The 24,132-nt window shown below is 44.7% G+C and overlaps 1 protein-coding gene and 2 long non-coding RNA genes across 3 annotated transcripts; 2 read left to right on the plus strand and 1 right to left on the minus strand.

Annotated features, from left to right (window-relative positions):
* Positions 1-1,197: 1,197 nt before the first annotated feature.
* On the minus strand, positions 1,198-6,146 carry LOC309341421. The gene is made up of 3 exons (XR_014156323.1): positions 5,845-6,146; positions 4,503-4,949; positions 1,198-1,951 (listed from the first exon to the last, which is right to left on the minus strand). It is a non-coding gene; the product is annotated as an uncharacterized lncRNA (long non-coding RNA).
* Positions 6,147-7,010: 864 nt separating this feature from the next.
* FDX1 (ferredoxin 1) lies at positions 7,011-22,924 on the plus strand. The gene is made up of 4 exons (XM_081860846.1): positions 7,011-7,295; positions 14,638-14,762; positions 16,668-16,797; positions 21,624-22,924. The coding sequence occupies exons 1-4, from the start codon at positions 7,141-7,143 to the stop codon at positions 21,742-21,744; spliced, it is 531 nt and encodes a 176-aa protein (XP_081716972.1). The 5' UTR covers positions 7,011-7,140; the 3' UTR covers positions 21,745-22,924.
* LOC309341311 lies at positions 18,548-20,182 on the plus strand. The gene is made up of 2 exons (XR_014156196.1): positions 18,548-18,822; positions 19,147-20,182. It is a non-coding gene; the product is annotated as an uncharacterized lncRNA (long non-coding RNA).
* Positions 22,925-24,132: the final 1,208 nt, after the last annotated feature.

Below are 24,132 nucleotides of genomic sequence, written 5' to 3' on the forward strand. Positions count from 1 at the left end.
GATTGTCCTTGAATTTTCACGCCACACTTGCCGTCCTCTCCTGCCACACCAGTGTGTCCTTTGAGAACCACTGACATAAAAGCCTGCTCACTATCTGTTAGCATTTAAGTTGGTCCCAGTGAAGGCATTGCCCTACTGTGATTTCCTCACCTCACCAACAGACCAGCAATGGCTGCCTATGCTTCCTATGGTACATAAAGTAAGTGTAGGTTCGTGTCAATTTTATTATAATTGTTTTATGGTCATGTTATGATTTCAAAAATTATTTAAAGGCTCCTTTGCTTATGCCACTTGTTTGCTAGCCTGCTGTAAGGGGCACCTCTCTCAATGTACGCCAGGCATACCAATTTCTAATACAACAAACGGTTGAAGGATTCCTATTGTATTGTACACGAAACAGTGTGCAGCCTCCCTCACCACATATTGTCCTTTCTTGGTTTGCTCTGCCCCCTCATGGCACAGGATCTTACTACATCTTGTGCTAATATTAATTGTGCAATGAATGTTAAACTCAGGCCTCTTTTGCACTATACGTTTAAAGTAATGCTACACCACTTTAAATAGTCATGGCTTCCCTCAAAATTCCTAGGAACTGTAGTTTGCTAATGGGGCTGAAAGATGTTAAGAGACCCCTATTCCCCCCACACAACTACAGTTCTCAGAATCGTTTAACAATCACTCTTCCCAGGGAACTCTGGGAATCGTAAGTCTGAGAGGGGAATAGAGGGGTCCCCTAACAATGCATAATCCATTGAGCCATATTTATTTTTTACTGTTGAATATGAAGAATAGGGACGCGGGTGGCGCTGTGGGTTAAACCACAGAGCCTAGGACTTGCCGATCAGAAGGTCGGCAGTTCGAATCCCCGCGACGGGGTGAGTTCCCGTTGCTTGGTCCCTGCTCCTGCCAACCTAGCACTTCGAAAGCACCTCAAAGTGCAAGTAGATAAATAGGTACCGCTCCAGCGGGAAGGTAAACGGCATTTCTGTGCGCTGCCCTGGTTCGCCAGAAGCAGCTTAGTCCTGCTGGCCACATGACCCGGAAGCTGTATGCCAGCTCCCTCGGCCAATAAAGCAAGATGAGCGCCGCAACCCCAGAGCCAGTCATGACTGGACCTAATGGTCAGGGGTCCCTTTACCTTTACCTATGAAGAAGATGATCTAAACTATCTCTGTACTTCCCTCAGTCACAGTCATGGCTACAGTTATGGGGTTTTGTTTTTATTTTTCTTTGATTGATTTGCACATCCTGTTGACTTTTTGCAGTTATATTCCGAAAATTAATAAACATGTTTAAAAAAAAAAAAAAAAAACAGACAAACCTACAGTTCCCAGGATTCTTGAGGGGGAAGCAAAGATGGTTTAAAGTGGTGTGGCATTGCTTCAAATGTACGGAGCAGATGGAGCCACAGAGCTTGGAGTTATGGTGAGTAATTAATTGAATATATGAGCTGAGCCAGAGGAATAAAAATCCATTAGGAGGCATCAGACCAGGATAGGCAACCTTTTTTTTGCCTGCTGAGACCACAGATAGCCTTTGGGGTAATCTGTGGGACCTAGTCTGCTTCAATGGGCAGGGCTGGAGCCGCAGGTAGGTGGGGGTCACCACAACCCAACTCTGCTACTCCATTGCTTCCATTTCCCCCTTTTTGTCACTAGGGATGGGGAGAGAAATTCAATTCAGTTCACATTTACAGGAGAACACATCTTATTTGCAGTCTCTGAGACACAGCAATCCTAGGGTAAAGCCTGCATTTGTGAAAACAGCATACAAAAATGTGTTATATTAGGGGAAACTGCTTTGCAAAAATGTGTATGTTATGCAACATTGCATACAAACAAGGGTATGCTGGAAGAAATTAGTACTAAAAACAAGTTAAAGCAAAAGAATTTAAAATGTTCTCAGGAGGTTGGCTGGAACTCTACAGAGGAGCACAGGCTATTCACGATGGCTGGGACAAGTTCCACAGGGGGGGAAGCACTGGGGCATCCGATCTCGGTGATCATGGGCAGGAGGCGGAGTTACGCTAAGACCAGACCATGTCATTACCGAGGAGGCAGGTTTAGTCGTTGTTTGAAGACTATTCCTGCCTCCGGGTCTGGCCTTGACCGGATGGATACTGGAATCAACAGGGGAAACCTACATGACCTGAAGGTGTTGCTGTGTAATGCCAGGTCAATGATGAATAAAACCACTGCCATCCACGACCTGATTGTGGATGGAGGATTTGACCTGGCATGTGTGACAGAGACCTGGTTGGAGGAAGCAGATGGGCCTGTCCTTGCCGCTGCTTGCCCACCAGGTTTCTCTTACGCACAGCAACCCAGGTCATGTGGGCGGGGAGGGGGGGTTGCAGTGATTTTTAGGAAGTCACTAGCTTGCACCAGGCGTCCTACTGGGAAGATCCAGTTTTCTGAGTGCATGTTCTGGAAGTTGGGCAATAGGGGCAGTACAGGATTCCTTTTGGTGTACCGACCTCCCCGCTGCACCAAGGATTCCCTGTCTGAGCTGCTTCAGGTCGTGGCGGATTTTCTCTTGGAGACACCTAGTTTGGTTGTCCTAGGGGATTTTAACATCCATGCCGACACGACCTTACAAGGGGCTGCTCGGGACTTCGTGGAAAGCATGGCCTCCATGGGGCTGTCCCTGAATAAGTTTGGCCCAACTCATAGTCATGGACATGCCTTAGACCTGGTGTTCACCTCTAGTGACGTGGGTGATCTGACACTAAGTAAAAGTGAAACAAAAGAAGTGCCATGGTCAGATCACTTCCTGGTGCAACTGGACTTCTCCACGACCCTTCCCCTCTGCAGGGAGGTGGGACCAATTCGGATGGTCTGCCCCTGCCACTTAATGGATCCAAATGGTTTCCAGAGAGTGGTAGGGGATGCTTTATCCCATGTTGATGGCCTTTCAGCTGATTCCCTGGTGGCCCGCTGGAATGCGGAGTTAACCAGGGCTATCGACTGTCTGGCTCTGAAGCGCCCTCTCCGATTGCATGGAGCCCGGACAGCTCCGTGGTTTTCTTCGGAGCTGAGGGTGATGAAACAATCGCTGAGACGGCTAGAGCGTCGGTGGCAAAAAACTCACTCCGAATCTGACCAGACACAGGTTAGAGCTCAACGTCGAGCCTACCAAGTGGCGATAGCGACGGCGAAGAAGACTTTCTTCACCTCCTCTATTGCATCTGCAGAAAATAGTAGCAGGAGACTCTTTCAGGTGGTTCGTAATTTAACGGAACCACCTTTACCACCGGGGCCTTGTAAAGACCCCAAGATCTCCTGCAACGATTTTGCAAAGTTTTTTGCAGATAAAATCACTCATATTCGGAAGGAGCTAGACACCACCGTGGGAGCAGGGCTGGGGCGGGAGAGTGCTAGAGCTCTGTCTGGTCAAGTGGTGGTGGGGGATGAGTGTTCAGACCCCTGGGCCCTCACTTGTGGGGTGCCTCAGGGTTCCGTCCTCTCCCCCATGCTTTTTAACATCTATATGAAGCCGCTGGAAGAGATCATCAGGAGGTTTGGACTGGGTGTCCATCAATATGCAGATTATACCCAGCTTTACCTCTCTTTCAAATCAGAACCAGTGAAGGCGGTGAAGGTCCTGTGTGAGTGCCTGGAGGCGGTTGGAGGATGGATGGCGGCTAATGGATTGAGGTTGAATCCTGACAAGACAGAAGTACTGTTTTGGGGGGACAGGGGGCGGGCTGGTGTGGAGGACTCCCTGGTCCTGAATAGGGTAACTGTGCCCCTGAAGGACCAGGTGCGCAGCCTGGGAGTCATTTTGGACTCACAGCTGTCCATGGAGGCGCAGGTCAATTCTGTATCCAGGGCAGCTGTCTACCAACTCCACCTGGTACGCAGGCTGAGACCCTACCTGCCTGCGGACTGTCTCGCCAGAGTGGTGCATGCTCTAGTTATGTCCCGCTTGGACTACTGCAATGCGCTTTACGTGGGGCTACCTTTGAAGGTGACTCGGAAACTACAACTAATCCAGAATGCGGCAGCTAGACTGGTGACTGGGGGCGGCCACCGAGACCACATTACACCGGTCTTGAAAGACCTACATTGGCTCCCAGTACGTTTCCGAGCACAATTCAAAGTGCTGGTGTTGACCTTTAAAGCCCTAAACGGCCTCGGCCCAGTATACCTGAAGGAGTGTCTCCACCCCCATCGTTCTGCCCGGATGCTGATGTCCAGCGCCGAGGACCTTCTGGCGGTTCCCTCATTGCGAGAAGCAAAGCTACAGGGAACCAGGCAGAGGGCCTTCTTGGTAGTGGCGCCTGCCCTGTAGAACGCCCTCCCATCAGATGTCAAAGCGATAAATAACTACCTGATATTCAGAAGACATCTTAAGGCAGCCCTGTTCAGGGAAGTTTTTAATCTGTGATATTTTAGTGTATTTTTGGTTTTTATGGAAGCCGCCCAGAGTGGCTGGGGAAACCCAGCCAGATGGGCGGGGTACAAATAATAAATTATTATTATAAATTATATTCACCACACACCTGTTCCAGCAAAGAGAACGCCTGTTTGCAGGCAGGCTACCTTTTGGAGTCAGTGATTGTGTGTGTGTGTGTGTGTGTGTGTGTGTGTGTGTGTACCAGCTAAGAAGAGGCAGAAATGAGTTGCATAATGTTTTGCTTGGCCTTTCACCAAATCCTTGCCTTTGTGCCATAGGGCTTGACACCAGTTGATTCAGTTTACCACTTGGGAAGCAGTCCAGGTGGAAGAAGAGTGGCAAGGAGGTGTTTGTTCTCTTTCAGTCACTTGGGGTAATTGGATCAAGAACTGTGAAGCTCAATGATGAAATTCAGGGTGTGCTCTGGCAGGCCTGGACTATCCAGTTACTTTACCCAGGAATCATTGTCTTGTTGTTTCAGTATTTAATGGTTAAGTACTGGAAGCTCCAAGATAGCTAAATTCCAACCATTTGCTTTTAAGTTAGGTTACCTTTAGGTCAGGGACGTGGGTTAAACCACAGAGCCTAGGACTTGCCTATCAGTAGGTTGGCGGTTCAAATTCCTGTGATGGGGTGAGCTCCCGTTGCTCGGTCCCTGCTCCTGTCAACCTAGCAGTTCGAAAGCACGCCAAAAAGTGCAAGTAGATAAATAGGTACCGCTCCGGCGGGAAGGTAAACGGCGTTTCCATGTGTTGCTCTGGTTTGCCAGAAGCGGCTTAGTCATGCTGGCCACATGACCCGGAAGCCAGCGGCGTAGCGTGGGTTGTCAGCACCCGGGGCAAGGCAAGTAATTTGAGCCCCTAACCCCTAACCTGCCGCCGCTGCCAGCTTCTTCTTGCTGCTGCCTGGGCTGGGGTAAGGTAGCCACGGCGGCGGCGGCGGGTCCGTGTCAGGTGATCTGAGGCGAGTTGCCGCTGGCGCTGCCGCCCAAACGACGCCGCTTGCCCGGAGGAGGAGGAGGGCAGAGAGGCGAGGAAAATGCAACATGGCCCAGCAGCAGCAGCAGCAGCAGCGGCGGGGGGGGGGGGGGGCTGTGAGGAGGGGCTGCCTGGCGCGCCCTCCGCGGCCCTGACGCGCGGGGACCGCTGAGAGCTGCTGCCTGCCAGCCAGACGCCTTCAGCCCGGACGCACGCACAGCTCGTTGGTTGAGCGAGACATGGGGCTCTGCTACAGCCTGCGCCTGAGGCTCTTCGGTGACTTCGGAGGCGGCAAGCGCCCCCCCCCCCGATGTTGCGCCCGGTGCGGCCGGCCCCCCCTGCGCCCCCCACGCTACGCCACTGCCGGAAGCTGTACACCGGCTCTCTCGGCCAATAAAGCAAGATGAGCGCCACAACCCCAGAGTCGGCCACGACTGGACCTAATGGTCAGGGGTCCCTTTACCTTTACCTTTAGGTCAACAGAAACAGGAGGAACATCCAGAAAATAAACTTAGTGCGTATTTCACTGTCATGAACGCAATATACACAACACAATTAAATAAATTACAGCAGGCTCTAGAACATAGGCCTACCTCTGACTTCAGCTTTTTGGCACTGAATTTGCCATGCCACCACAATTAGCACTTCTCCTCATAATGCAACAAAAACTTCTGAATAACGTGCCTGGTGTTTCTGTTGCTCCAAGGATTCTTCTCATACTTCCCCTCTCAGTGGCCAGCAGTGAAAAGAGATTCTCAAAGCTCAAACTTATACAGTGGTACCTCGGGTTACATACACTTCAGGTTACATACGCTTCAGGTTACACACTCTGCTAACCCAGAAATAGTGCTTCAGGTTAAGAACTTTGCTTCAGGATAAGAACAGAAATCGGGCTCTGGCAGCACGGTGGCAGCAGGAGGCCCCATTAGCTAAAGTGGTGCTTCAGGTTAAGAACAGTTTCAGGTTAAGAACAAACCTCCGGAACGAATTAAGTACTTAACCCGAGGTACCACTGTACAGTATTAAAAAAAACTCTCTTGCAATAATGTTGCTGCAAAATGAGACTAGTTGGCCTGGCAACTATATCATTTGAACAGCACTTGACCTGAAAGAATGGGTGACAAAATTTGCAAAAGGAAAAGGCAGGCAGAGTGAGATTTTGGTGTGCCCGAAATTGAGACTTAACATTTACACCCAATTTCTTATTGATAAGAAATACATTGCGAAACAAACAAAAAACAAAAAAACCCCATATAGCGGTGCTTGAGTTATAACACAGAACACAACTTTATAATATGGTGATGGGGGCAGCCAGAAGGCATAAAACAATGCAGAACGGCCTTCAAGTGTCAGGTTTCAACCTTGCAAGCAACCTTGTAAGGCTTAGTCAGTATTTTTTTCGCGCTCCCCTGACACAAGCAGCAGGACGGCCTCGGTGGAGGCGGAGAATTGGGAAAGAAAGAGCCGCCCTTCAAAACCAAACTCTGTGAAGCCGAAGGCGCCTTTTGCGCAACTTGGGAGCGCTCCGCCTACGCTAAGGAAAGCGCCCGCCTTGCGGGGCGTCGTTCTAAGCCATTCGCCGGGCGGCGCATACTTAAACACTTACGAGAATAGCCGCAGCTGGTGCCGGTTGCGTAAGGGGGAGGGCCCGGCCTTCGGACTTTAGTCGTCCTGAGGGGAAAGTGAAAGGAAGCCGCAGCTCCAGCCTCTTCCGCTGCTGCCGAGACTGACGGAGAGTCCCTTCCTCGATTACCGCCGCTGCGTGATGGCTGCTACCAGGACCACCGCTCTCCTCCGGGCTGCGGCCTCCTCCGGCTGCCGGCTTCTCTCGGCCTCCCGCGGGGTCAGAGGCGGCTGGGCTGCCGCTGCCAGCCTGGGCCCGTCGCGGCTGTTCCACGCCTCGGCCCGGGCGCCGCTCAGGTAAGCGGGAAGCCTGTGCTTGGCCGCCTTTCGCGGCGCGTTTCCTCGCGGCCTCTCTTCTGCTGCTGCCTCTTCAGCCTCTCGGTTCAAGAGCGGAGGGGAGGCTGCCTCTCGTGAGGGGGGCCTGGGAGTGGGGGTCTCTCTCTCTCTCTCTCTCTCTCTCTCTCTCTCTCTCTCTCTCACACACACACACACACACACACACACACACACACAGAGCCCCCTCTCTCTGTCTCTATATAGAACAGCCTTTCTGAACCTGTGCGTCTCCAGATGTTGTTGGACTACAACTCCCATCACCCCTAGCTAGCAAGGCCAGAGCTCAGGGATGATGGGAGTATAGGCCACCATAAAACATCCATATCCCATATAACTGTTGACTATAATATCACTATACAGTCATACCTCATGTTATGTTTGCTTCAGGTTGCATCCTGCGGCGACCCGAAAGTAATGGAACGGGTTACTTCAGGGTTTTGCAGCATGCGCAGACGCGCAAAATGACGTCACATGCATGCACAGCAGTGGCGAATTGCGACCCACGCACGCGCAGATGCTGGTTGCGTTCTGTTCAGGTTGCAAATGGGCCTCCGGAACGGATCCCGTTTGCAACCAGAGGTACTACTGTATAAAGTTGGAAGGAACCCTGAGGATCATTTATTCTAGGCCAACACCCCACAATGCAGAAATAGGCAGTTGTCCCCATTGAACCTGAAACCTTGGCATTATCAGCTGAGCTTTTTCAAGCGCAAAGTCTTGCACACTCTCTGTCTCTCATGCTCTCTTGCCTCCCCCCCCACTCTTAACACACACTCTGCTTCTCTCACACACTGTCAATTTAATAATCATAATTTTATTATTTGTACTCTGACCATTTGGCTGGGTTGCCCCAGCCACTCTTTAAAGGTAAAGGGACCCCTGACCACTAGGTCCAGTCATGACCGACTCTGGGGTTGCGGCCCTCATCTCACTTTATTGGCCGAGAGAGCTGGCGTACAGCTTCCAGGTCATGTGGCCAGCATGACTAAGCCGCTTCTCGCGAGCCAGAGTAGTGCACGGAAACGCCGTTTACCTTCCCACCAGAGCGGTACCTATCTACTTGCACTTTGACGTGCTTTCGAACTGCTAGGTGGGCAGGAGCAGGGACCGAGCAACGGGAGCTCACCCCGTCGCAGGGATTCAAACCGCTGACCTTCTGATTAGCAAGTCCTAGGCTCTGTGGTTTAACTCACAGCGCCACCCACATCCTTTCTATCACAGGTACAAACACTCAAATCTGGATGACTGTTTGGACAGGGTACATAGTCAGTGAGATCAAATTACTGTGTATGGGATTTCTTCAATAAGCACACAGTTGTGATGTTTAAGGCAACTTTAGCAAATTATACAGTCTTATATAGAGTCGATCCCTTGCCTTAGCTTTACACAAGCATAGAAATGCTTGCATTGTGAACTGGATGCCTGATTCAGCAAGAAGTTCAGGGTCCCTACTTCCTATCAAACCAGCTCAAGGCTGAACTTTTACTGCACAAAGATCCTTGACACATTCTTGATATACGTAAGCAATTATCCTACTTTCATGCACTCTCTTACAGTTTTTACATCTCTTCACATGTAAGCTATCTCTCCAAGATAGCCACACACTGCCCCTCAAGCCTAGGCTGGTACATACAGTGCTGTCTAGAGGACACATTTGGGAGAGGTAAATCCCTTCTTTAAACACCATTTGGTGATGCAAGATAGGCTGGCATAATCTTCTACAAGAAAGCTGACTATAATCAACCCCTTGTGTATTATATTTACAGTTGACTGAGACGCTTGTCTGAACTTAACATTCTATGCAGGACAAGGAAAGTTGCACACTGTATCTGGGATGGTGTGGGCTTAAGGTAAATAGTATGTCATAGTTGCTGCTTCTCCAGGCATGTTAAAATTGTTGCATGTCCTTTTGAAGGGTGGTCTTCACTCCTGCTTCGCTGCCTGCTTCCTTTCCAAACCATATTACAATTTTGCCACAGTGAGCAGGGTTACAGAAGAAGATGCTTTTGAATGAGAGAATCCAGAGATGGTGAAAAGTGAGGCTAGAAAGAGATTCTCCAACATGATAGGCTTGTGAGCTATGACAGTGCCCCATCACATGTCCCTTGTCATGTTATGCTACTGCTTGCTCCTCAGGTCTTGTAGGTTAGAGACAAAAGTGCAAGAGATGCTGTTGTGTATGTACAGTACAATATGTGCTGTAGTGTGTACTAGAGTGGTATTTCCCCATAACATGGATTTGACTTGTGGCACCACAGTTTTGCTTTTATACATCTTTGAATTGCAGAAGCGGCTTAGTCATGCTGGCCACATGACTCGGAAGCTGTACACCGGCTCCCTCGGCCAATAAAGTGAGTTGAGCGCCGCAACCCCAGAGTCATCCATGACTGGACCTAATGGTCAGGGGTCACTTTACCTTTACAATCACATATTATGTGGGGGGCGGGGGGTTGATTCCAAAGGTTCTGTGTATACGCCAGTGGCGTAGCGTGGGGGGTGCAGGGGGGGCCGGCCACACCGGGCGCAACATCTGGGGGTTAGGGAAATCCACGGGTTAGGGGGCGCAAATCCACGGGTTAGGGGGCGCAAATTACTTGCCTTGCCCCGGGTGCTGATAACCCACGCTACGCCACTGGTATACGCGAAAAAATATATACTCAGACCCTTGAAACCACCCCCGTTTGAGCATCTCTGGGCTTCCAGAGCCAAATGCTGTCACTGTATCTCATGGAGCTGTCCAAGTTCCTGCTTGATCTCATGGAAGCATCCCATGGAACCATATTTGTTACCTGAGGCACAAGTAGCCTCAGTGGCTAGGAGTTCTTTTTGTCAGTTTTGACTGGTATGCTAGCTGTTGCGAAACAGAGACAGTCACCACTATGGTCCATGCATTGGTAACTGCAAGACTGGATTACTGCAATGCATTCTATGTGAGGCTGCCCCTGGATTTGATCCAGTAGCTTTAGCTAGTGCAAAATGTTGCAACTAGACTGGCGGTGGGAACAAACTACAGTATCCTCAGCACATGACACTAGTGTTAAGAGACCTGCACTGGCTTCCCATCTGCTACTGGGCCAGGTTCAGATTTCTTGTGCTAATGTATAAAGCCCTGAGCAACATAGACCCAGGATACCGTAAGGACTACCTAATCCTATGTGTCCCAGGTGATTACGGAGATCATATATGGGAGCACAAAAGCACAACTCAGGTCAATGAGGACTCGTGCCTTCAGTGTAGTGGACTTAACACTATGGACTCACTCCCATTAGAAGTCAGGCAGGCACTGTCCCTGCCAAGTATAGACATCAGGAGAAAATGATTTTATTTCGGGGGGCCTGTGTACTTTGATTTATGTGCTGATGTTTTATTCTTCAGTGTTTTCATTTATGTTTTAAATTTTGCATATTTTTTATTTTTGATAAGCTACTTTGAGACCCAGATGAGGTGAAAAGCAGGGTATACTTTTTAAAAATGAATAAATGTTCAGATAAACATAGGATATTCCTATAACGTCTACTTCTTTTAGGGGGTACGGAGGGGGAAAATGCATGAATTTCAAGTCTGCTCTGATCTTGCTGTAGATAGAATTCCACATACGAAGCAAAAAGACCTTGGAGTGTTTGTGTGTAGAAATTCATCATCTTTAAACGCTGTTGTTTTAAGCTTTGTAAAAATTGTGACGTTAACTAACCATAAAATTAGCACATACTTGACTGAATTTTGCAGATAAACAAGGTCACTCTTTCATTCTTGATTATGTTTCATGGCATGCATCCTTGTTCCTGAGAACAGCTTGTGAACTGTCTTCTGGAGTGGGGAGAGGGAATGGGGATATTTGACAAGAATTGAAAATGGCATCATAATATTGAATGTGGCATCATAATAAATCATGTCATGCAATGCTGAATAATTTTATAGGGGATACCACCATGCTTAATTTAAAATAGCATTTGTCCTTTTAGTACAAAATAGAATTTTGTACCTGACCTATTTGGTGATAATAGGTCAGGTCAGAAATCTTAGGTAAAATTAAGAGGCCAGTCACTTGAACTCTAAAAGCAAAATTATCTTTATAATTTTACTGAGCTTACACCATCCTTGTTAGGATGTTTGGAGGAGTTCATTTCCTTATGTTTTTCTTTTGTCTTGTTTTACTAAAGTGTTTTTGTGCTAATGCAAACTTTGAGGTTCCCCCAAGGTTCTGGATGGTGCTCTTTCAGCAATAGAAGGATCAGCATTCCAAGAAAGGGTTTACTGCTTTATGGGATCAGTCCTTGAATTTGCTTGCCTTAGTCATCCCTCCCCATTCCTTTTCTCTCTCATATTGTGTCTTAGATATTATTTCCTTGCACACAGGTGCTTTGATTCTCCCTCTATGTGAGACAGAAAACAAGCATACAAACATTTAAATCTCTGGAAAGATGTTCACTTTGATGCACAACCTTGTATCACTTCTAAGAATTCACATGAGGGGAAACTACAGTATATACATTTTTGGAGTGAGGAAAAAGCATTAGTCTAGGGATAAACAATATTAAAGACCATACAGGAGAGAAACCATATGCATGCTTGGATTGTGGCAATGAGCTTCTATGATAAATCCGTCCTTAAAGAAATCGGAGAACTCTCTCAACAGGTAAACCCTAAATGATTGGAACATGGAAAGCTCAATTTCCCCCAAAGGAAGAAAGCTCTATACCTACTGAAAAACGCAAGCTTTTCTGTGAAATCCTGATCCACATTGAATAATCCATAGAGAAAAGAATCCTGTGAATTACAGAAATACCGGTACTTGAACTGTGAGGGAAAGCTTCAGGCAATGCACAAAACTAAATCTCCCTGTTAAGCAACTCACAATGATCAGAGCTGAGCTCTTTCTGACCTATCACCTATTCCTAGCCAACAGAAAACATACACATAGCAAAAACTGCGAATTTTCAGACTGACAAAAGAAAAGTGGTTGCTTGTGACAAATAAGACTCCTTCCAGCAGCCAAACAAGTCCTCATAACAAAGGAGTAGATCTCATGCTTACAGCTACTCCTACAGAGGCTGAAAGCATTGCAAGAAAGTGATCTGATAGAAACTGTTTCTTATAAGTGTTTGAACTAGTTCTGAAGACCTTTTCTGCATGCCAGCTGGGAAGGAGGTCTGGAGGGTGGTGACAAGAGAGCAGACCTTTTATGTAATAGCTCACCATCCATCAAATGCTCTCCTTAGGGAGGGCTACATGGCACCAACATCATCTCAACCTATTTTTTATTAATATTTTTCTGTGGTATCTTTATTCTGTTATATTGCTAGGCATTCTTCTCACTTTTCTAACTGGGAAGAAGCTCTAGGTCAATGTTAGAAACTGAGATATGAAAGCTAGTAGCTAAATGGCAGCTTAAACCTAGGTTATGAGCGCTGCAACAGAATGTCTAGGTGCGCTTTTTAATAACAATACAAAGCTGAAAATGAATTAACTGCAGCTAAAATCTTATATAAGGGACACGGGTGGCAAGCCTAGGACTTGCCGATTCGAAGGTCGGCAGTTCGAATCCCCGTGATGGGGTGATCTCCTGTTGCTCGGTCCCTGCTCCTGCCAACCTAGCAGTTCAAAAGCATGTCAAAGTGCAAGTAGATAAATAGGTACCGGTCTGGCGGGAAGGTAAACAGCATTTCCGTGTGCTGCTCTGGTTCTCCAGAAGCAGCTTAGTCATGCTGGCCACATGACCCAGAAGCTGTACGCCGGCTCCCTCGGCCAATAAAGCGAGATGAGCGTCGCAACCCCAGAGTCGGTCACGACTGGACCTAATGGTCAGGGGTACCTTTACCTTTACCTTTAAAATCTTATATTCATTTTTCACATGGTCTAGTCCTCATTTGAAGACTGCAAAGCCATACTTCCCCTGCCCACCCCCTAATCTTCTTATGAGGGTCCCTTCTCCAGTCCTCAGAGAATGGCTAGAAGTGGGGAGGCAGAAAAAGGTCCTTTCGTTCCAGCAGCAGCAGTTTTAATCTGAAATCTTAGGCACAGTACTTCCCCCAGAGCTCAGAAACTGCTTGTATTAATGAAATTCCCTGTCACAAAATGCACCTAGAACTATGGGAGTTTTGAACGCTGCTCCAGGTGTGCTGTGCCAGTTGGGTGGGGTATGTGTGTGTGTATATATATTAATATAATAATATAATATAATATAATATAATATAATAATTATTATTTCTGCAGCTTTCTTGCTAATTTTGCTGCTCATGTACAGCGACAGTGTGCAGGTAGCTGGAGCTCATCTATACCTTGGCTTTTTAAGCAGAGAACATTCTCCACTTTAAAGGGATCACAATAAGAGGTTGCATTCAGTAATTCTGATAGCAATGACTACTAAAGAAACTGAGCAATTACAATAAAAGTCTCAACTTGAGAAAACTAAAAATGTTTTTGGATATGTTTAAGTACACTAAATATATTTATAGCTACATTAAAGGATTGCAGTAAAAGATCCATATTTATCAAAAGTGTTCTAATCTTCAACCAATTTTCTCCTCAAAGTGGTCCACAAATATTCCCAGTTTGTTGTTGGGTTGCTTAACTAATATCCTTAGGCATCTGAGGAAACTGGTGTGGCTGCATTTACAGATAAGATGAGAGTTAAGAAGGGCATGTATAGAAGTGGAAGAAAGAGAAAAACACAAGGGAGGAGTATACATGAGTAGGCAACAGTTGCAAGGTGAGGGTCAGACTGGCTAAAGCTCAACATCAGCTCATGCTTGCAAGAGGGGTTAAAAATAATTTTAAAAGGTTTTTTTTGCTACGTCCGAAGTAAGAGGAAGAACAAGAAAGTGCTAGGTCCTCTGCATTGAAAAGACGTAGAAACGCTATTGGGTGACAGAGAGAAGGCAGAACTACTCAACACCTGCTTTGCCTCTGTCTTCACACAAAAGGAAAGTGATTCTCAACCTGGTGATTAGAGAATAAATGATGTAAGGAGGGAGCTGCAGCCAATGGCTTCAAGTTACAAGAAAGGAGATTCCGACTAAACATCAGGAAAAACTTTCTGATATCAAGAGTTGTTTGGCAGAGGAACAATTTCCCTTGGGAGGTTGTGGACTCTTCTTCCTTGGAGGTTTTAAAACAGAGGTTAGGTGACCATCTGTCATGGACGCTTTAGCTGAGATTCCTGCATTGCAGGGGCTTGTACTAGATGATCTTTGGGGTCCCTTCCAACTCTACAATTCTATGATTCTGTGATCCTTTTGAATCCTTCACACTACTATAGGTAAAGGCTGCTAAAGATCGTTGTTTCTTTATTATTATTTTTCAGCTCAGAAGATAAAGTTACTGTGCACTTTATAAATCGTGATGGTGACAAGCTAACAGCCCAAGGGAAGGTTGGAGACTCTCTTCTAGATGTTGTGATTGATAACAACCTAGATATAGATGGGTTTGGTAAGTACTTCCCTGTAACTAGAGAATAGGAGTTCATAGGGGAAGGAAATATTGTTTTACTTTGTTTGACTAGTTGGATCTAGTCTTGGATGCTTTCCTCTATCTAGGTCCTACTGATTTGAATGGGAGAGATGAGTTTTAACTAGAGAGCTCCAAGGCCAGTGAATTTTAACCAAAATAGGGCATTCTGAAACAGGCATGAGTTTCATTTGACACTGGTCTCTGAGTAAATGGTAGCTTTCCCTGAAGAAATTGTCTTTTCCCAAAAATTCAGTTGGTTTAATTTTATTCTGCAGTACAGTGCATTTTGCAAGAGATTTCCAAATTTAATGGGTTGCCTCATTAAACCCATTTTATTATTCAGGGGTTTAATAAACCCCTGAATAATAAAATGTATTTTATTATTCAGGATATGTTTCCAATTTCTCTGGTTGAAATCATGCAAGTTAAATGTGCGTAAGATGCGCCCATACTATACTGTTTGACATGCCAATATATGAAATTTTCAGTTATCTAACTAACAAGGGGAAACAAGCAAAACAACCAATACCTAGAAAGTTAGGAAAAAGTTAGTTTTCCTGTTGGAAATTCTCACTGACTATTTTAAATTGTTACCAGTTAGTGTTAAAATGCCTACAAATGATTTTTCTGATTTTTTTTTAATATTTTTGAAAATTGTGTCTTTAATTTTGTCACTAGGGGGCATTGCAGATTTAGATAGCTTACTGCTCCTGAAAGACTAAAACATATTTGCCTGCTTCATGCAGATCTTCCCTCCCTTAGCATAATGCTCTGTTGCTCTTAAGATGATGTTTACAACTACATTTTTATAATTAATTATTTTGGCTTTATTTCTGTTGCCGATTATTACCTGATGCATATTTCACAGAAACTATCCCAATATTTGGTTATTAATACTTGTTGCAGTTCATGTTTTCTAAAATATCTTTAACAAGGAGAAAGAAAGCCAGGATTCTGCAACCCCTCTGTGGTTGATGAATTATTTTTATGTTAGAAGTTTAAGGAACACCTTATGTTCATTTTAAACAAAACCATTCCTTCTAATTGCAAACTCAGCTGGTAATATAATTGTAGCCAAAACAGGACCACTATGAAACACCCCACACAAACACCCACCCACAATGAGAACAGAGTGGTTAGTGGCTAACAGAATGCAAATTGTCTTGGGTGGGACAAGAGGGAGGGAGGCACTCCAAGCTGTAACATTTTGCATTCGGTCCCACTTGTCAAGTTTAAGATACATATTGCCCTCCACTTGAATAGTAAATATATACCCAGTTTCTTTAAGATATGATGATATGATACCAAAGGGCAGGGGGAAATACAGCAGCGAAGACTGCAAATGAAATAGGCCTGCTTTACATTCTGTCTTTGCTTCTGAAAGATTTGCAAAGTTGGCCAAAGGTTCTCCAGTTCCTTTCATCTTAGCTTCAGTATTATCTTATGCACAGTTTGTTAAGTCTGCTGAAACTAGTATAAGAACTAGTTTTCAGTGTTTTCATATTTTCCTAAAATTTTAAATGTAACGAATGCTGTTTAACTGTCCAGCCTTAATTTTTTTTACAAACATTCCTATAAAAATAAATTTAACTTAGGATTTGTTTTAATTCAACATTTAAACCACACCTGGCATGATAAAATATTGCTACTCAGATACTTTTAGATAATGGGGAAAGTTTTGAGATAATTTAACATGGCAAACGTGTTTAGTGTTTGTTAAATATTAGTAAAATTGGCTAAACCAATTTAAATCATTTTTTAAAACTTCCAGAACATTTTCCAGTTTAAGTGTTCTGGGAGAGTCATCTTACTGACAATAGAATTTAATACAGAAATCTTAAATGTCTGCCTATTAGTCTGGCTAATTGTTACGTTTGTCTTTAGGTGCATGTGAAGGAACACTTGCCTGCTCCACTTGCCACTTAATCTTTGAAGACAATATATTTAAAAACCTAGATGCAATCACTGATGAGGAAATGGATATGCTGGACCTTGCCTATGGATTGACAGACAGGTAACGTGAAACCAGCTTAAAATCTACCAAATGATCTTATAGTATCACTCCAGAACTGACATACCTAGTAGGTCATACTAAGTATATGAACCCTGCAAGCAGTGGCTTATCATAACTTCGATTTATTGGAAACAAGACAATTTCAAACTATGGATTATGAAGCTGACTTGTTTCAACAAACCTTAGTTGATACTAACTACATTTTAGGACTAAACAGTAGTTAATAAAAAATGGAAGCAAAAGTTTCTGATGTACTCACTGCCTTGCCAGGGAAGGAAAGAAATGCATGGCTAGAAAGCTTCCTATGACACATTCCCTTTGTGATGGTTAATCATGATACCCCAAAGTAAAAGCAGCCATGTTGGAGCCAGCCGTCACAAGTGGCATTTGTTTAGTATAAAATAAAGACACAGAAAGCCAGCAATATTTCCATGATAAGAGAGAGCAGCCCCTCTGTCTGCCCTTCTCCGATTTATTCTCCTTTGTTCTGTCCAGCCGCATGGCCGTTTGCCAATCTCATGTTACCTCATCCGGTCACGCTTTTATTGCCCCTTTACCATATAAGGTAATCATTGCCCAGAGGAATGTCAGGGGGCACCCTGCAGTATTTACAAGCCTCTGTCTTGGCTTTATGACTCCCACATGCCCTCTTTCTTTATTAATCAGAGTCATAAATGTCCGTTCCAATACGATTATATCGAGTGCGATAAGCGACTCTTGTGAAACCGGAAGCGGGCCGCGGACTGGAGAACCATGCAGTACACATAGAAATTAAAGAAGGAATACATTGTATACAGCAACACAAAATAATGCAAATAACTACTATAATGATCACTAAAATCAATAAATGTCAAAGCCAAACTTCCATCCGGAAGCCAAGAATATAACCATGCCCATGGATCTGCCACAAGGCAACCATAACTCTCTTTGGAGTAAGTAGCTGATATTACTACTCTGTTGGGACCAAGTAAAGGCTGCAGTAAATAAGGAACTGATATGAAATTGCTCATCAGCAGCATTTGCTAAGCCAGGGATAGAAGAATTCAGACTCCAATTTGCATGGTAGGTTTCTTTTCTAGTTTTTAGCCATGCACTGGTGTCACTTCCATAGCACTGAGATTGGTCACTGTATGTTCCTGTAAGAGAACAAGAGCTATTAAAAGTGAATTTCAATGTATATTGACAGTTTGGATATATGCCCCATGATTCTTTCCCCTCTCTAATTTGAAAACAAACGGAGGCAGGCTCATGGAGGGTCAATTGTACTGGAGGCCAAAAAGATTTCTTAGGTGATATAACATTTGTAAATTGAAAAGATCCATTAATAGGCACACCATGAAGCATTAAGCCTGAATGATGGGCAAAAGGGGGCATGTGCATACATAACCAACATTTAGAAGCATGCAATAAACTGGTAAACTTAATCATATCTTGCACAAAAATATTATTCCTCCATATCTTATGATAATTTTCTCCCCTAAAAGTCTTATTCAACAAAGCTGTTCTTATAGTTCGAGAGTGGCTGAGCCGTGGATGCTGTCAGCCAGAATAGGATTCTGATGACAGCTGCTTGCCAGCCGATAAGGTGAAATATGGTGGTTTCAACTGGACTGTGTCGTCTGCTCCTCTTCCTTGTATAACGGTGCAGCAAAGGATGGCGAGGCAGATGGTGGGGAAGGCACTTCCGCAATTGAAGGGACTCGCCATGGCTGCACGCATCGAACTGGAACCCACAAAGGCTTGTCCTCTAGTTGGCGCATGCGGAAAGGTTTCAATGCTTCACCCACAAAATGTTGACAAAGTGTAGGGGAGTTCCGCATGCTGTAAGGCAGGACAACCCACTGATATCGCTGGGTGGGTTGAGAATTGTTATATACTGGCAATGTAAAAGCAAACCGTTCCTGTCTGCTGGGGCCAGTGGGATGAAGATGGTTCAATGTGGCCGAAAGTCAATTGTTCAGAAATAAGCTGTTCAGAAACGAGATGGTGCCATTGCTGCGGATTTTTCTTTTGGTGGAGGCCACTGTTCTACCCACACTGAGGTATCGGTGATCTTGGTTTGCCACGCTGGAAACGTTTTATCGGTGGCTACAGGCTGGTTTTTATTTAGCGCTGCTGCCAGCAAATGGGCCTTGTGGGTGGCTGTACCAACAGACTGACAAATGCAAAGCATAGCTGCTGTGTCTGTGGTAGGATTGTGTATTATCGGCCGCAACGCAACCTTACAATCCTCATTTGCATTTTCAAAGGCCAATTGTTTGATAATTATTTGTTTGGCTTCAGGATTTTCAATTTGTCTACTCACTGCTGTAATCAGCCTGTCCATAAAGGAAGAATATGATTCTCTAGGTTCTTGTCTGATTGAACCCCACCTAGACTGGATACTGGTGGGTTCCGGGATTTTTCTCATTGCTTGTTGAGCAGCAAGAGCAGTATCCCTCAATAAGATCTGCAGCAGTGTGGCTTGCACTGAAGCCTGAGCAAAGGGCCCACGCCCCATCATGGCGTCTAGGACGTCTGCAAGGATGATAATTGGATTATTCCCTCTGATTTGTTGCAATAAGGCCGGAGCATAAACACGGCAGGCAGTTTCCCATTCGTGGGCAAACAATACACCTGCTGATGGGGGTAAAACTGTACGTGCCAAAAGCTTGATGTCATCTGGCACCAACAGCTGGGCTAATGTAGCTTCCAAAAGAGCTTGTGTAAATGGAGCTTGCAGTCCATTTGTCCTAACTGACAATTGTAGCTCTTTCAAGATTTTAAAGTCAAAAGGTTGGTGCTGGGCTTGAGTTCCTACTGGAGCACCAGCAGGGGGCACAATAACAGGGAATGCCATGGTATCCTGTGATAAGGAACAGGCAAGTACTGCACGTTGAAAGGGGGTAGCTGGTTCTGCCGCTGAAAGAGTAGGGTCATTTCCAGCCAGACCACTGTATTTTTGCAGGATTGGGTCCTCTGGTGAGGAACTGTAATCTGGAGGTTTGGGGTCTGGGGCTGCTGGCAAAACAAGTGCTGGAACACATGGCAGAACAGCAGGCTGAATTAAAGAAGCTGAAGGTTGTGTTGGCAATGCAGCCATGGAGATGTTTTTTGGTGATAAAGAGCCCATAGCATAACGAATCATGCACCACGCATTTAAAATTCGAACACCGAAACTGGGATGTCCATGAAAATGTGCTCCAATCTTATCCCATTGTTTTAGTTCCCATGTCCCATCTGCAGGAAACCAGGGGCAATGCTCATCGATGGCCAGAATGAGCTGTATCAAATCACCCTCAGGAACTTCCAATTTGTTGGAGGAGAGGAGAAATTTTAAGTCCTTTAAAAATTTCTGTTGCGGAGATGACAGGGAGCTGCCCATATTTCTAAAATCAATATAAAAGGGATCGACTCACCAGGGATCCTTAGATGAAATCAGCGCTGTGCAACCCTTGCCGGGCGTAGTGAGTCGATGATCGAGAAGCCTCTCACGGTTTCCTTTGAAGTCTGAAGTCAGTCTCACACTGATTCCTTTAGCCTTTGAAGTCAGTCTCACACTGCTTTCTTTAGTCAGCCTCCTTTCTTTTAAGTTTTCCTCTTTTAATTGAGCCTCACACGGGGCACCACTTGTTGGAGCCAGCCGTCACAAGTGGCATTTGTTTAGTATAAAATAAAGACACAGAAAGCCAGCAATATTTCCATGATAAGAGCGAGCAGCCCCTCTGTCTGCCCTTCTCCGATTTATTCTCCTTTGTTCTGTCCAGCCGCATGGCCGTTTGCCAATCTCATGTTACCTCATCCGGTCACGCTTTTATTGCCCCTTTACCATATAAGGTAATCATTGCCCAGAGGAATGTCAGGGGGCACCCTGCAGTATTTACAAGCCTCTGCCTTGGTTTTATGACTCCCACACAGCCATGCATCCTCTGGGTTACTCTTTACTTTATCAATCTATGATGCAGGCTCCTACCTGTAAGATTGGCTCTGGCTCTAAAGCTTCTTTGACTTCTTCTAAAATTTGGAATCAACTATTCAAAACAACGAAAGAGCCAAAAGCAAATCCATACTCTTGAGTTTCTTTTCATTTTTGAATGCAGGTTTTTACTATCAGCCAAAAACATTTCCCTTGTCAGTTTCTCTTAGTGTGACTTGACAAGCAGACATTTTTGGCAGATAGTCTTCTCCTGTGGTGTTCCATACCTATTAATTTGGTCAACCAACCAACCAACCAACCAACCAAGAAGCTCAGTAATTGATGCAGTCTTAGACTAACAGTTTGGGAATGGAAATGTTCCCTCAGCCTTAGGTGTACAGTGGTACCTCAGGTTAAGTATTTAATTTGTTCCGGAAGTCCATACTTAACCTGAAACTGTTTTTAACCTGAATAACCACTTTAGCTAATGGGGCCTCCTGCTGCCACCGCGCCGCTAGAGCATGATTTCTGTTCTCATCCTGAAGCAAAGTTCGTAACCTGAAGCGTATGTAACCTGAAGTGTATGTAACCCGAGGTACCACTGTAAAACGTTAGTAATGGTGGCCTACCGTACAGGGTTGTTAGAAGAATTACAACAAGCTAATGTATGTGAATTTAAGCCTTTTCTTCCTTGATTTCTGCCCCTGTACATAACATATTTAATGGGTTGTATCCAGTGCTAATCCTACTTGGAGGAGACCCATTGAAAACAATGGACATAACTAATTTGGGTCCATCAATTTCAACAGGAGTACTCAGAGTAAAACTTCATTGGATACAACCCATTGAATTTACCTCCTCCCCTCCCCCAAATATTGCCGCATCCATGCATTTATACAAGTTTATGTAAATGCTCTTTTCTCCTCTGTAGATCTCGACTGGGTTGTCAGATCTGCCTGAAGAAGTCTATGAACAATATGACTGTTCGAGTGCCTGATGCTGTGGCTGATGCCCGCCAGTCCATGGATATGAGCAATAACTCTTTAAAATAAGGCCTTCAGGGTATTTTTTGGGACATAAAATATTTTTATAACTTATTTCTAAATGTTTTAATGGAATGAGAGAATACACACAAATATGCATTTTTTGATTATAAAGATTAGATTGTAAAGATTAACTTTATCTGTTAGCCTTAGAGTTTTTGAATCTAAAATTAGAGACCGCTTAGAAAGACTATGTTAGACACACAGGCTACAGTCCAATACTCACTAATCTAGGAGCAAGTTCCATTTAATTCAGTGTGACCTCTACACAGTGTAACTTCTACACAAAAATGCAGAGGATTTCACCAACTGCCGTTTTGTTCCTAGAGGAATGCTTCCTTTTTATTAGCATTTACTGCTAATCTCCCCTCTTTGTGGGGGAGAATTCCATAAATGGGTGTTGCTAATGAGAAGCTCCTCATCCCCAGTTGTCTTCTGACTGTGGGATTACCCAAATGAGGGCTTTGGCATACGGGCCTTCTGGATTTCTGGCCCCGTAACCTGTTTATGATTTCTTCTAGAATAGCATATTACATGAAATAACACATCTTATGAGAACACATTTACCAAGGTAATTTCCAGTATGCACCAGGGCATAAAAGAACAAATCAAGAAATGAAATAAGCCAAGGGAGATGATAATAATTACTGTCTTCCTCCACTGGTCCATAAGGACTGTACAGTTGCATAATGAAAAAGAGCCACATTTATCCTGCTCTGCCTCTTTTGTCTCCTTTAAGGCATCTTGTACTCCAGTGGCACAGAATAAATGCATAAACAATACGACTTAAAATGCTCTAGAGTTGGTGTTTTTGTTGCAGAGAAGATTTTCATGCACACGTTGGTTTTTCCAACATGAGCCACAATGATTTACACAGAAACATTATACTCTGCATACTGTAGGATGAAATCTTTTATCCTAAAGCAACTTGCCACAATATCAAATGAATGTGATTGTGAAGTGGCAAACACAGTAAAGAGCATTTCTGTGGTGGCATTTCAATGCAAAGTTTACCTGTGCTTCATTTGAAAAGAAAATGTTTCTTGAATTAATCCTAGGTAGCTAGGCAGAAAGAGACCAATGTTTCTTTCCAGTCCTGTAATTATCCTGTAAATGTTGGTGATGGACTACTTGGAGATGTATGTATTTCTCAGTTTTAATAATCTGAAAATAAATTCTTTTTCTATTATTGCTTTTGTAATTAGGAAGTGTCTTTCATTTTTAGGTTTAGTTAGCAAATGTGTTAAGCAGTGAAAGCGGAGCCAAATTTCTTGGAGAATAACAGTGCTGTCCTATACATCTCTACTGAGAAGTAAGTCCCATTGAAGTAAGTTCCAATTGGAAATTCACAGTTGCACATAATTTTGGCCTGAAATTCCAATTTCAAAATTCATTTGATCCTCAGAGCCTGAAGCATATTAATATACACTTGCATTATTTGTTACCTAAATCCTACACACTTCTGGTGTATTTTGCCTGTGATAACATAGTCTCGTTTAATGTTGTCTGGGCGTAGGAGTTGATATGCCCACATCTAAAGCTATGTAAACCTAATGGAGGGAGAACTCCATCCCTTACTTATGGCAAACTCTTGACCATGTGGGTTCTGTCCTAAGAGAAATTTAAGCATGTCAAAATTTAAGCATGTTAAAATAGTATGTGCACTGTTACTATATTAAAGGTAAAGGGACCCCTGACCATTAGGTCCAGTCGTGGCCCACTGGGGTTGCAGTGCTCATCTTGCTTTATTGACCGAGGGAGCCGGCGTACAGCTTCCAGGTCATGTGGCCAGCATGACTAAGCTGCTTCTGGCAAACCAGAGCAGCGCACGGAAACGCTATTTACCTTCCTGCCAGAGCAGTACCTATTTATCTACTTGCACTTTGACGTGCTTTCGAACTGCTAGGTTGGCAGGAGCAGGGACCGAGCAATGGGAGCTCACCCCGTCGCGGGGATTTGAACTGCCGACCTTCTGATCAGCAACTCCTAGGCTCTGTGGTTTAACCCACAGCGCCACCCGCATCCCGTTACTATATTACAAGGCTGGAAAAGCATTTGATTTCCACAGTACCACTACATGCTCGAATATCTGTATTCTTCCCCATCCACTCCAAAACAGGTGATATTGTCTATTTGAAGTGGGATGTCTGCAGGCCTAAATGGGCAGGGAGCTGGTCTCTTCCTCTATTATTACAGGGCATAGTGGTGGGTTTGAATGCTACCCACCAACCTGTCTTGGGCAGGGTATTTACACATGCAACTCTTGTGCTGTTGGGGCGTTCGTTCTGAGTCCAAAGGGTTGCTTTGTTGGAATAGAATGAATGGTTTGCTAACATATGAAAGTCGGACTCCATTCAGCATTCAATAGCCTGATTCACAGATAAACCATGGTTTATT

Source organism: Podarcis erhardii (assembly GCF_964252035.2).
Source record: "Podarcis erhardii genome assembly, chromosome: 4".
NCBI lineage: Eukaryota > Metazoa > Chordata > Lepidosauria > Squamata > Lacertidae > Podarcis > Podarcis erhardii.